General features: G+C 38.9%; 1 protein-coding gene across 1 annotated transcript; it reads left to right on the top strand.

The window, feature by feature from the left end:
* The first annotated feature begins 834 nt into the window (after window positions 1-834).
* tead3a (TEA domain family member 3 a) lies at window positions 835-13,627 on the top strand. The gene is made up of 14 exons (XM_055049974.1): window positions 835-856; window positions 1,177-1,419; window positions 6,348-6,412; window positions 6,575-6,637; window positions 6,739-6,801; window positions 8,209-8,220; window positions 8,639-8,749; window positions 9,650-9,693; window positions 9,786-9,847; window positions 9,941-10,074; window positions 10,171-10,341; window positions 10,614-10,754; window positions 10,850-11,002; window positions 11,984-13,627. Exons 1-14 carry the CDS (start codon window positions 835-837, stop codon window positions 12,095-12,097), a joined length of 1,398 nt encoding a protein of 465 aa, XP_054905949.1. The 3' UTR covers window positions 12,098-13,627.
* Window positions 13,628-14,367: the final 740 nt, after the last annotated feature.

Raw genomic sequence — 14,367 nt, 5'->3', positions numbered from 1 at the left:
TGCTCTTGTGTTTGTTTCTGATTCTGGTGATGCAGAGTAGATTTGAACCAGAAGACTCACTGGAAGGTTGCTATGACAGCTTGTCTCAAATGTAGTTTGTGCAACCTAAACCATTCCTTGATTTATTTATTGTTGTTTTTTAAAGTCTAGTCTTCATGCCCTACTTTCTTTCGGTTAGTTCTCACTAAGGAAGTAGCAAATGACTTCAGATGAAACTGATTTTACTCACAGTGAAGTTTGAAAGTATTTGCAGCCCCTCAGGACATTTGTCGTACTTGTTAACATTGTATCTTATCGTCCGCCAAAATATCTTTTATTTGACTTTTTTCTATTTAACTGACCCTCCTTTGAGGATTCGTCCAACAGGCTACCTAGCTAAAAGGTTTTGTTTACTTACAAGCAAATGTGTTTGCTGCTGACTTGACGTTTATAAATTACCAACATTTCCAAATCCAGCAGTTTTCTTGCTAGAGGTTCAAAGCATAATCCAATAAAGCAGAAACTTTCACGCATCCCATCCAGCCTTTCTGTTACTCTCTGACAGAACGGCTCTCTCTTTCCGGGCCTGAACGAACGAACATGTAGCAGATTTCATTTTAAATGGTTTCTTACATTTCTTCCTTTCTTTATGTAATTTCTTAGATTTTTATGCAGCTGTTAATGTTGGCAGTAATTACTCCTCACTGCTGGTTTGTGTTGTGGTCAAGAAGGAGAATCTTCTTCACCATGATATTTTTTTTTGCCTTTTCTAGTACATGGAACATTTTCAGTTTGTATATTCGGATTTATTTTAAGATATTTTTTTTTAAACTTGATTGCGTTTTCAAAGCAGTCATGGACTATTACTTCCACTGCTGTAAACCTTGCTGATTGCAGGCTCTTTTAGTCTAAATTTACCCCCTTTAAAAATAATTACTTCTCTTTTCTCTGGTATTGTGGTATATTTTACTCAGATGTTCTTAATGTGAATGGAAAACTCATTCTAAATTGTAATTTTTTTCCCTCTATGCTGTTTATGATATAATTAGGTTTTGAAAGAACACCAATCATAAGCGACCCACAGCCATCATGCTAAATCTAATAGATCTTATTGCAATAACACATATTTTTAGCCCTCACCCCCATAGAAAACTCCCTTATAATTATCATAAAGACATTTCATATGCTGTGCTGCAGGTGAGTGTGTAGCTGGAACCGTCATCATTGCGTCGGAGTGGAGTTGCCGAAGCAGCCCTGATGGGGCGCAGGAGGAAAGCGGGAACGGAGAGGGACTGCCAGATGGGGCTGACCGTGGATTGGATGGCGACCCTGAAGGCGTCTGGAGTCCAGACATCGAGCAGAGCTTTCAAGAAGCGCTGGCCATCTACCCTCCATGCGGGAGGAGAAAGATCATACTTTCAGATGAGGGCAAGATGTATGGTAAGAAGGTTTCTGTCTTGAGATAATTATGATGGCCAGCTTTCATCTTAAGCATGGCATAATCACAGACAAAAAACTATTGAAAATGGCTGTACTCCTTGATCTGTTGCTGGCCCACTGAAAATAATGTACTGGATAGAATATAGTGAATGAACTCAATTGGATTAGCTGCCTTTCTGCAAATGTTTCCTGTGCACATGTACAGAGCAGCTAGCACAGCGGTACTCTTGTCATTGAAGCAGGTATTGGTACTTTTGGGGGTCCTGTGGAAGATGAAATCAGCCTCTCCATAGAGCTTTTCAGCTGAGGGAAGCATGAAGTTCTCAAAATCTAGGGTGACTTTGGAGTCAGTAAAACTTAGTGGACCGCCACCAACAGATAACTTTCTCCTGTAAATCCTCATTGGTGATGGAAATGTCCCACTGGACCTCAGGCAGCTTGGATTTTGGCCTTCTCCACTCTTCCTCTGGACTCAGGAAAAAAATGAAGTTTTCTGTGGAGCACTGAGCCACACTCCAATCCTTTTCTTCTGCTCTGCTCATGGAAAGTACTTCTGACGTTGTCTGGCCGAGGATTGGTTTAACACGAGGAATGCAACAGTTGTAGCTCATGTCGTAGATATTTCTGTGTGGTGGCTCTTGTAGCGCTGATTCTAGTTGCGAATCTTCCCCAGAGTGTTTTGACTGGGCTTTGCTTAACAATCTTGTCAAGGCTGATGTAACCCCTGTTACTTGTGCGAGTTTATTTTCTACCAGCATTTTTTCCTTCCACCAAGCTTTCCTTTAAGATGCTTGGGTGTAGAACTTTGTGTAGCTTACCCTCCTTCTGAGGGAGTGTGAGTGACTGTTGGCTGAACAACCGTCAAGTCAGCTGTTTTCCACATTGCTGTGGAAGTCCTGACGTAACATTTATTGATCTCGTCTTGTGTTTTCTGGTAATACCAATAAAAAAATTTGGCTATAATCCATAATCAGCTAAATTATTTCTGAAATCCATCACCCTGTATGTAATGATCCTATATAAATTAGGATGATCACAGTTTGAGTTGAATTGCTGAAATAAGTGCACTTTTTGATGTTCGAGTTTGTCAAGGTGCCCTCTGGTCATTGAAGCCGTGTTTGGTTAGCATCTCATTTTAGCCACACTTTGTTGGTGGATGTCAAGAGAAAGGCATTCTGGGCTATATGAATTCACTTTTCAGTTTTGGCTTAAAAATGTGTTGACATTGGTCTGCTTTATTCAGATTTAATCTATGTGCATGTTCACTGCACTCTCTGATTGTTTGCATTCTGGGCCTGAAGAAGAGGATGTGGAATAGCATTTTTATCACATCTTGATGAAGGTTTTGGCTCACATCTAAGAATCCCAGTCATGTTGATCAGTCATTTATTTGCATTTACATCCGCTTCAGCCTCTACTTCATTAGGCGATGTGCTATGAGGATGAAAAAACACCAATGTAACAGATAAGTTTGTTTCAGCATTGTGGCACTTAAAAGCTGCACTCATTTTTTATTATTATGCCCACATTTGTTTTCACAAAACAGCAGCTTAGCATTTTCTAACCAACTTAAAGGACCGCAGAGTAGCACTGCTCAGTGTTTCCCCTAGAGACTTGGCCCTGGGCGAGGTGGAGGGCAATGATTGATCACCCCCAATTTCTTTAACTTTATGTGATCAACTATCTATCGATTCTTGCACATGAAACTGATATTTTCTACTACCACAAGGCTCTGAGCGAGGGCTATGTTTGATAATAGTCTTCCTACTTTTGCCAATTTTTTGACTTTTTTGCTATATTTAGTGCTGAAACAGTTAGGCCACAGTCAGGTTTTTATTGTCCATAAAAATGCAATAGGTGCCCCCCTCTCTACATACTGCAATCAGTATGTAGAGCAATTAAATAATAACCATTATTACAAATAAAATGTATTTCACCGCCATTGAAGTTGCGCTTGAGCATATCTAGGACATTAAGCACTCAGCTGATTTCTGTACCTTCGCCATATGCATCGTAGAGGAGAGGGTGTTTGCCCTCGTGCTAGCTTACCTGACTCATCGTGTGCTAGCATCGCAGGAAACGGAGTAGAAGCACGTTTCCATTCAGCTTTTATCAACTTTGATGTTGACGCTTTTGAAAGTTCACGACGATGCGTCTACTCTAAACCGAGCTCCAGAAAGAGCTGAAAGTTGACCAGCGACCATGTAGGAACAGAAATGGCTCACCACGAGATCTGGCGGTACTGATGCTGGTAAAGGCAATAACTTCAACTGTTAAAGCCGTCAATTACTGCATGCTGCGAGGCGAGCGGTCTTGTTGGCGGGGGATGGTGCCCACCCCCCCTCGGATAATGGAAAACACTGCAAAACACTTAAAATTAAGCAGAAGTTTATTCAGGTGTGGAACTTGCGTCTGACACATGACTCCCACTCGTCCTTTCCTCCCCCACAAGAAATGATAAAGTCGGAGTGGGAGGGTTAGTCACAATATTTTTCATGTCAGTCTTGCAACTAAGTTGCTTATGGCCTTCTTGTACATGAATTGTTGGTTATTCAAATGGTTCGGATTTGCTTGTCACATGTAAAGTCTGTTTTTTTACAGTCAGACTTCCAAAGAATAAATTGAAATCAAGGAACAACAGTAAAACAATGTGATTTTTTTAATATATAAATATCTCAATGTACTAAACTTCACAGATTAGTTTGAAAAACGTTTCTCTGTATTTGTTATACATTTTTATTTAGAAAGAAAAAAGCAATTACTCCTCCTGCTTCTGAAGTTGTACATTAATTATTGCTGCTGTGTTATTGTTTAGCTTGATATGCTTTGACAGGGTTGCTCCAATATCAGTTTTCTTTGAGATTTTACCATACGTTTTCCATTTTTTTGTTTATTATGTTTGGTGTTTTTTTCTGGAGCTATTCCAGATGAGAAAGAATAATTTTTTATTTTTTTTACAAATATTGTGATAAGTAGTTTTTGAAGCGACACACATGTTCTTAACTTATATTTAATTTATATTAGATTTATTATCTTAATTGATTAATTCATAGATTGAAAATGTTGGCAGCGGTAAATTGGAAACAAGATTACTACTTTTCCATTTCTTTTATGACTTAAAGCTGATCGGGGAAAAAAGTAGCTGCTTTGAATCTCTGGTTCATCTCTTTCATATTTATTATGATTTTGATCCACTGACTTGAGCAAAACCTTTGAATAAATACACTAAATCAAGGTGTAGTTTTCACATGTTTAATGCACTGGATATTACTTTTTATAGCATTGCTTCCTAGACTAATGTCTTATTTTAATCAAGCAGGTTTTCTCGAAGGTGTTTCTGTTTTAATTGAGAAGTCTGGCTATCTGCTCAGGTAGCCAGGCTGCAGTACAAAACACTTAGTCACTTGCCAACTATCGAGTTAAAAAGCATTATTGTTGTTTTATGAGAGATAAATGTTGCTTCTCCTGCATTTATATTTACAATTGACTGACCTTCATGGTGCATCACTGTGCTTATGATGCTAGAGAAAACTCCGTCAATTTACCTGGCATATCGATAAAATATTTTCAAATCATAGGAGGATAAATGTAATCACTTTTAAAAGCCTAACTTTAAGGTTTGGAGTTGGTCGCTGACCGGCCCATGTCTAGCTCTAGCCAATTGTTGCAGTGGCTAGTAGAACTTTTTGCTGTTTTATACAGCAGGAACAGATGGGCAGTCGGGCCTCGTCAGGTGAGATCATCACAGGCACAAATTCCCAGGAGTAAAATTCTACATCAGCCTTTGTAAAATGAACAGCAGTCCTTCATTTAATCTACATTGAGTTTAAAGGCACCATTTCTGTCTGCCAGTAAAGGATCCCCCGGGCTTTCAGTTTTGTTTCTGGGACTTTGTTTGTGTGCCCTATGCTCCTCGTTTTCAGTTTTGCAATCAAGTACTTCAAAAGAAAAGCCACCGGTCTTATAAGGAGCAGCAGTAGGCAGGAAGGACTTTGTGTCCTTGTGTTTGGAGAATTGGAGTGGTCTGATTTGCCTGAGTCAACCTCTTTTTGAGAATTTTTGGGGAATTTTATGTTGCTGGTAAGTTAACTGATGTGACTCATCCAGAGTCCCCAAGGGGCTCAGTCACTTCCAAGAAAAGCACATGGTGATGGTTGCTAATGATGTTGCTTCACATATGGGATCAGCAGTTACACCTCCACTTAACCTCCTTGCAGTAGAGTGAGTTGCTCACTACTTTACGATCAGATCATCATGGCTGAGTTGTAGCTGGTGAGGCAGAGGAAGAAAGTGATGAACAGGCAGTCTGTAGTCACCCATGCAGACATTCAATACTTTTTCTTTTTTCATACATCCTATTTGTCATTTGTTTTGGAGCTCTGCCAGGAAGGAAGGCCAAACCAGACCTATGAAGCTTTTAATGGGGACATTGTGAAGCCACAGAAATGCAAAGCCTGCCAGAGATTATAATTGTGTAATGAGTACTGGGTTTAATCAACAAAAGCCTTTTATTTATTTATTTTTTTTGTTTTTTCCTTCTATAGAGACATCTTACACTTAGCTAGAGCCATCAGTAAAGTTTCACTTGCTTCTTTTGTGAAATAGTTAAGGGATCAAAACAAAAGGATTCACTTTGTTTAATTTTAGCTTTTGGCTTCAGTGATTATACTTGTTCTTTGAGTCCTTCACTATAAAGAACTTGCGTTGTCGGTTTCTGATGTCGGTGACTTGGACAACTGTCCAGAGCGGGATCTTGTGAAGGGGGGAGCTGACAAATTTGTGGATGGATGGGATAATGCTGAGTGAGGTGCCGATGTCATTTGTTGTCAAACTTGGAACTTAGATTGAATTACTTGTAACTATTAAAATGGGACAAATGTGCTCACCTCCCTTTCGTTGCTTCTTTTAATCACTTCTTTCTCCTCTAGGTCGAAACGAGCTGATAGCTCGCTACATAAAGCTTCGAACTGGGAAGACACGTACTCGCAAACAGGTAAGCACAGATATTTCTGGACAACGCGCATATTTCCAGCTGTGTTTTGTAGAACATCACACATGTTTAGTTGCACACAAAAATGGATGCCATTGCTCTTGAGTGTTTCTGAATTGAAAGATCCTCCTTTTTGTTTTCATGGGGGTAAACCTGACCCCAAAGGTATCTAGTCACATTCAAGTTTTGGCACGTAAGCGGGTACGTGAGTACCAGGCGAGCATCAAGGTGGGTTCCCGTGGCATCAACTCGCTCGATCCTCTCTAGTTACAGTCCTTCTTTTCCCCGTTTCCTTCCATCCTTTTCCCCTTCATCCTGTCCTTCTTCAGGTCTCTAGTCACCTGCAAGTGTTGGCCAAGAGAAAGTCTCGTGAATTTCAGTCTAAGCTGAAGGTACACAGGCATACTGACTTTGCAGTGCTGGCAGCGTTGTTCTGCATGTCGCTCAAATCTTACTAAACCTACTGTATTGTAATATAGATTTTTAAAAAAATGCTTGTTGGTTGTTAAAGCTCCAACTGCAGATTGGTCATAGTTCAGACCACAAGGACTGTCACTGGTCAGCTCTTGCTCTTTCACTCCTAAGACTGCATGCTGTGAAACTGTGGAATACTCCTTTAGATTTGTTAAGAATCAACTAATTTGCATGGCTGCATGTCAAATTAATTCAGGCTTTTTTGCGATGCTGCCCCTGATCTTGCTTTTAACTGTGTGAGAGTAAAACCTTAATTTGGACTCACAGTTAATGATGCAGAAGTGAAGCCATGTGTTCTGCCCACATTTATATACAATAAATGTTTTTTTTTTCTTTGCATCACAAGTGTCGTGTTTGCTTGCTGGCTGTAGTTTTGTTATTGTTGCTCATGGGGAAGAAAAACCCTTTATTTTGTGGCTTTTCAGGGGATTAGACTTTTTGCTAAGAGTTTTTGTCTATGCATGGGAGTTTGCTGGCCTGCTCATTTTGCTCAGGACATCTGGCAGATAATTGCATGAGATTACATTGCTTGGTTAGTATATGATAAAGTGCATTTATGCCTGCAAACACAAACACGCACTCACACTAGCAAAGACATTGTAATATTCCTCTCACTGAGGGTTACACTTTGAAGAAAAACCTCTTCTGTCTTCCTATTCTTGAGTATTTTTTCCTTTTCTTTCTTTACTGTTTTTCTGTTTGTCCCTTGAGCCTTTAGTATAGTGTTGTCTACCATCATTTTGCACTGACTTCTTGCTTTTAAAAAAATTAATGCATTTGTGAATGTAAGCTTACATGATAAAAGGTTTTGAATTTAGTGTGGGCTTGAGCTTATTCTTAAACTTTCCAGTGAAATATTTAGACTTCTTCAGAGCATTTTGTGGTTCATCATTTAGAAATTATTGGTAAATTATTCCAACCTAGTTTCAACGTCTTCACTCATTACTCACCATGTTAGTCAGACATTTTCAAGTCCAACAAAACAAACATTTCTCATGAAGACTGTCAACAACTGTCAATACAAACTTTCCTTTCCTACGTTATTATTACTATGATGATGATGATGATGATTATTATTATTATTATTATTATTACTGCTGAAAGTTTTGACTCGACATAGATTTTTTTTCCTGCCACATTTTGGGCACTTTGGACACAATGAATAATTTCAAATCCCAACATTTGTGAGGAGTTCAGAGTAACCCAGAGTGATGACTGCCCCAAATGAATTTCAGAGCAGGCAGACTTTGTGTTGTTACCCAACATCTGTCCCCTTCGTTTTGAGTGTACTAAATTGAATTTATTACATGTCTCTTTTGCCGTAGGCCATGAACTTGGTAAGTTTTTGGTTACACAACTCCAGTTCTCTGCTTCAGGCTTTTGTTGTGCTGTGTGGTTGGCATTACATTTTTATTACTGCTAGTTCATATCGCAGCTCTACTGCCATACTCAAAAACTCTACTCATTGCTTCTTTTTTGTGGGGGGGGGTTCTAGTGGCTTTAGCTAAGTGCTGGTGACGGTTTAGCTCTTCCAACTTGATGCGCCTTCACCTTTTGCTTCTTGGCTCTGCTTTGCTGTCTTCCATGTCTTGTCCTTTATAGTAACTGCATCTTCCTGACTTTAAGTGAATGTTGGCTGGCCTACTGGATAAGATGATCCTTTAAAAGTTGTCTGACCTTTATGTTAACCGACATTGAAATTGATGGTTCTTTACCATTGTGTATTACTCTGTGTGTGTCTCTTCTTTCATTTAGGATCAGGTATCCAAAGATAAGGCACTCCAGACAGTGGCCAACCTGTCGTCGGCTCAGATTGTGTCAGCGAGTGTAATGAAACCTCAGACTCCCTTCCCTCCACCAGTCAGAGTGAGACACACACTGAGGGTGCTCCATTTAGCAGGCCTTCATTGGCAGTTATTTGCATTGGTTGATTTTTATTGGTGGTTACTGAAAATGTTGATCAGAAAATCCTTAATGGTATTTCAAAAAAGAATGTAATTTTTTTAAAGCATTAGGCAGATTCCACCAGAGGGCAGCAAAAGTGTTTAGAAGTGAACATAACTGTAGTCGATTTAGCTTGTTTTTTTCAGCAGATCTTTATTAAAAAAAAACATCCTGACAAGTTCCTTCCTGTCAATTTGTCAGGAATTGACATGTCACAATTTGTAATTTTATGTTTTTCTTAATCGCTAATTTTGAAAATTACAGTATGGGGAAGGATTGATTTTTTTTAATTTTTTTATTTTTTATTTATTTATTTTTTTTGAATATATGAAAAAACCCTGGATATTATCAGCAGAAAAAAGTGGTACAGAGCAGTACTGATCATAAATGAAGAATTACTCTTTAATATGAAGAAAAAAGCTCAGTATCTTTGTTTTTATGACGTTTCCAGTGACACCAACTGAGTCCCTCAGTTATCACAAGTGTAATCAAGATTTCCCCAACAAATTAGTTTGGTTTAAATGAAAGCTGAGCAGACGTGGAGCCTTAAAGCTCAGCAATCAGAAAAAAGCAACAATTTGCAGCAATGTCTGTAAATGATTTGATCAGTTTTCAATTACCCCGACAGCATATAGTCAACTTTGGGACATCTCTTGATTCAGTATCTGTCCCAGCAGGTCCTGTTGTTTGTAATTGACAATCGGCTCCTGATTGGAGCACCCTTAACAAAAAACTGGACGCGCTCAACTTTTATTTTTATTTAATGTTCCTGCTAAAATCTAAATCCTCTATGACTTGTTTCCATTCTGTCTTGGTGCTCAGTACTGGCCTGGCCCCGTCCCAGGACAGCCTGGACATTCTCAGGAGTAAGTCTGGCAGGGAAAGTCGGAGTTTCACAACTGGATGAATTTCTTCCTTCCAACTGTTTTGTTCATTTTTCAATTCTTCAATTTTATAGCATCAAGCCCTTTGCACAGCCTCCGTACACTACACTACCAGCGCCTGTCCCTCCACCAATCAGTAAGACTCCACATCCAAGCCTTGATTTACCTGTTAATGTAGATACTCCCAGGTAAATGTTTGTTGTTTTTTTTTCATGTGATTGCGCAACAGGTTATGAAACGTTGCCGCCACCTCGGCCTACAGCGATCGCTGCTCCTGTATGGCAAGACAGAACCATCGCTTCTGCAAAACTACGTTTACTCGAATACTCTGCTTTTATGGAGACTCAAAAAGACAGAGACACGGTACTTTGTGATAACAACAACAAAAAAAAAACTGTGTGTAGAAGGAAAAACAAAATGCCGTCTTCTTCACTCTGACTTTCATATTTCTTTCTGCAGTATAAACACCTTTTTGTTCATATTGGACCGTCAAATCCAGGCTACAGCGACCCGGTTTTGGAGTCTATAGATGTGAGACAGATTTACGACAAGTTCTCAGAAAAGAAAGGAGGCCTGAAGGAGCTGTACGAAAAGGGGCCTCACAATGCGTTCTTTCTCGTTAAGTTCTGGGTTAGTACATAAAGAGAGTCATTGTCTCTGAGAGTTGAGGGGAAAAAAAGTCAATCACACAACATCGAATACCACCAGACAGATCATTTTTAAGTAGGATATTGTGGAGCTCATGTTGTTAATGAAAAAGTCAATAAGAAATGTGTTAGAAAAATCAACGCAACACTGAGTCACACTTTTTTCTGATACACTGCGTAATAAATGAGCTTCCGTTGCTATTATTTGTCATCGGGAGCTTCTTTGTTTATTTTTGTCTGGTGTTCCTGTTCCAGGCGGATCTGAGCGGTGACATTGAGGAGGGCCCTGGCGCATTTTATGGAGTGAGCAGCCAGTACAGTGGGACCGAAAGCATCACCGTCAGTGTTTCCACAAAGGTTTGCTCTTTCGGAAAACAGGTGGTGGAGAAAGTTGAGGTGAGAAAAGCCACTGTTGTTCGGATGCAGAGAAATAACTTGGAGGTGTGTGTTTTAATACACACTTGCATGTGTGCGTTTCTTTCCCCATGCAGACAGAATTCGCTCAATTAGAGGGAGGAAAGTACATCTTCCGCATCCATCGTTCACCTATGTGTGAATACATGATCAACTTTATCCACAAACTCAAGCATCTGCCGGAGAAATACATGATGAACAGTGTACTTGAGAACTTCACCATCCTGCAGGTATTTTACGAAATCTGAATGGCTAAAAACAAATAACAAGCATAAACATAAAAGACCAAAACGGCTCCAAAACTGGGAACTTCCACCACCATGTGAATGTAGTCAGGCTTGTCAGAAAACAGAGAGCATAGCAGCAGAAGTCTGGAACTTCTTTAAAACAATAAGCCGGCTTTGTTCAACAAATATTGAAAGGTATTTCTACGAGAAGAAAAAGGGTATTTAGCATGTCAAACTTCCTCAGTCAATTTAAACACAATCATCATTTTGATGGCGTATTCGAATGGTTTGAAAACATCTGAGATGCTACAGACTGTACCAACAAGCCAGCTGTCAAGAAGCCTTTAGGACTCAAATTCATTGGCGAAGCTTTTGACGAAACAAGACAATTTGCCTGAAGGACTGAAGCGATAAAGAGCTCGTATTGGGAATAACTGCAGTCGTCGATCTGCTGTTTACTGTCGCCAAAGATGCTTTGAAATTAAGACCTATTTCCAGGCATCAGATTGTAAAGTCAAATTTCCAAGTTTGATATATACAGCATTTTTAGAACAGAAAGTAATGGATTGTGGTATAAAATGGCATTCCATGCCTGGAAAATACTGCCCCTTTAAACTGCAATAATGGAGACTGTAGCATTAAATTCACTTGTAAGAGGAAAATGGCTTGTTTTTGAGGAGTTTACATTTAAGAAGGTCTAGCTTAAAAACAGATTTCAGTTGTTTCCTAGAACCTGTCAATAATTGTTATGCTAACTAAAGATTATCCACTAAAATTCAGCAAGTTCTGCAGGTTAAGTGCAAAAACAATTTACTCTCATAGCAGAAGCGAAAAACACCAAGATCACTTAAAATCATTTCCAATTTTCTTCAACCTACTTGAGTGTAATTCATACGTCATGCATTCTCTTAAATTTACTGCTTACCATAAATTATTACTGTTGACCCCCCTTACTTTCCTGTTATCCTTTTTGACCTTTATCAGGTGGTGTCCAACAGAGAGACCCAGGAGACTCTGCTGTGCATCGCCTTCGTGTTTGAAGTGTCCACAAGCGAACATGGAGCTCAGTACCATGTGTATCGCCTTGTTAATGACTAGCAGCATGTCTAGTGCAAAGACTCATCTGACTTTTGATACAAATGGCTTAAAAACACTATTTCCAGCTCGGCACACAGAGCCCCAACTCCTTTACTCTGAACACACTCGTCTTTTTTTTTTTTTTTGTTTTGTTTTGACCAACCGTCACACTTTAGTCGTACCTTTTGCTTGTTTGATGTGTACGTTATTCAGGCGTCAAAACAGCAACATCCCACAACGTGCCAACTGTCATTGCTTTACTTTCTCTTCATTTTCTGTTTTGTTTGCTTGTTAAGTTAGAAACATGAGTTTGTTGACATGGAGCGAAACACTGCAGAAAAGAAAAGAATTGGAAAAACGGTCTCAGAACTCCATCCGGGGACTTTTTGTTGTCTGGTTAAAGCATTTTTGATCAGCGGGATTGATGCTGAGGTCAAGCATGTTTTTAACATCTTGGACAGGACTGACGTAAGACGAGTTTAAGCATACGTTTTCTAAACAAAGTGATTTTAGTGAGTGTCATTGTAACCTGCCACATTGGCGTCTTTTATTGTTTCTGTATCTTTGAAAGGTACAAATTCTGTTACGTGAAAATCATGGACTTTTAATCAATTTGATCAAAGATAGGATGACCTTATTGCAGACAGTCTGCCTCGTCTCAGACAATAATGCACTACATGTAAAGACGTGCATGTCGTATTTATTTTTTAAACACTATAATGTAAGGAGAAAGCAATACTATAGAAGCATTAGTTTAATTGTTTTCAGTGACGCATACTGGGGGAGGTAAAACGTATTGGAAGACTGGCTCCACACTGTTTTGGAAATAAAGTTCAAAATTAGTTTCACACTTTTTTTTTATTAATAAAATGTATTTCTATTTTTTAAAGAAAAAAGGTTCATACACAAAAGGACTGTCTTTAATCTGACTGTGTGGGCTTGCTGGAGTTTTTCTACCTCCACATGAGTTAAAGATAAGAATGTGCTGAGCTGAGGAGCACTGATGTATAGGATGTGTACACTACGTTTGTAATGGTACTATGTTTAAACCAAAACAATAAGATGTGTTTTGTAAGGTATTTCTTTTGTATTTTACCAACACAGTGAGAAAAATATGATGAAAGATGGATGTATAGGCTGGGTCTTCATGTACGTATGGTACAGATTACATTATCATCACTCTAAAGTGGATTTGGGTAGATTTTTACCTGTCAACACTAACAAACTTCATCTGACACTCTTTTTGTAAAATATCTTTGAAACTGGTACACATGGCTTTTCACTCTGTTTTATATATAGACGGATATACACATATAAAAACGAGTGGACTGGTTCTGTTTTGAATTTCATTTTCGTTGTGGAGTCGACAAAAAGTGCTGCATTTGTTTCTCTTTGCATCATGATTCCTTTATTCGAATCCTCCCAAAGAAAAAAAAAATCTGTGCCTCTAAGGTGTACCAGTAAATTCACATGTTGTTTGAGTCAGAGCGAGGAGACAAGTTATCATTTTTAATGAATTTTCAAATAAAAATCTAAAAGTGAAGTTCTTCATTTATTGTATTGTCTTAAACTTGGCAAGAAAAGGGATATTTGGATGCCTGCTTGGTATCCAGTCCTATGCAAATGTTTCCAAACCTTTGCTCATATTACAACCATAATGTTCTATTCATTTTTTAGCACTTGTATTTAATATGCCAACATTAAGTTTGGCGTAATTGTTCAATTTACAGCAGTAGGATTGTTTTTCAATTGCGAGCACAGCTGCAAGGTTTTGGGGTTTGTCTTTTGCGGTTGCTAACCTCTTTTTATTTCCAGTGTTTTTCTGTTTAACTTGGCCAATTTGCCTGTCCCTGTGAAAGAAAAGGATCCCCACAGCATGATACTGTTACAGAGATGTTTTTCCATGCACACTGTGTGCTCATGGTGATGTGCTTTTGTTAGTTTTCTCCCACATTTAAGTTCAAAAGGTTCAAGCTTTCTTTCGTCTGAGCGGAGCACCTTCTTCCTCTTCTTCTTGGCTCTTAAGTACTTTTATACCTGACTCTCCTCCCTCATTGACGCGCCAAAGGAAACTTCTGAGGACCTCTCATCACTACTGAATTTACTCTTACGTTTCAATTAATTTGATGATTTCTGAAGGCAGTTGGTTCCACAGGATTTTCTTTGTTGGGCATCATCAGAGTAAACTGAGTGACACAAATGCACAGCACGTGTTTTTTGTTTTTGTTTATTCTTTAGGTGAAGCCAGAAATTTTATTTAAAGAAGAAAACGTCCTGAGATGTGAACATGT

This window comes from Poeciliopsis prolifica, unplaced genomic scaffold (assembly GCF_027474105.1).
Source record: "Poeciliopsis prolifica strain line A6 unplaced genomic scaffold, Auburn_PproV2 SCAFFOLD029, whole genome shotgun sequence".
Lineage (NCBI taxonomy): Eukaryota > Metazoa > Chordata > Actinopteri > Cyprinodontiformes > Poeciliidae > Poeciliopsis > Poeciliopsis prolifica.
The sequence above is the reverse complement of the archived record's forward strand: the minus strand, read 5'-3'. Positions and strand labels throughout refer to the sequence as shown.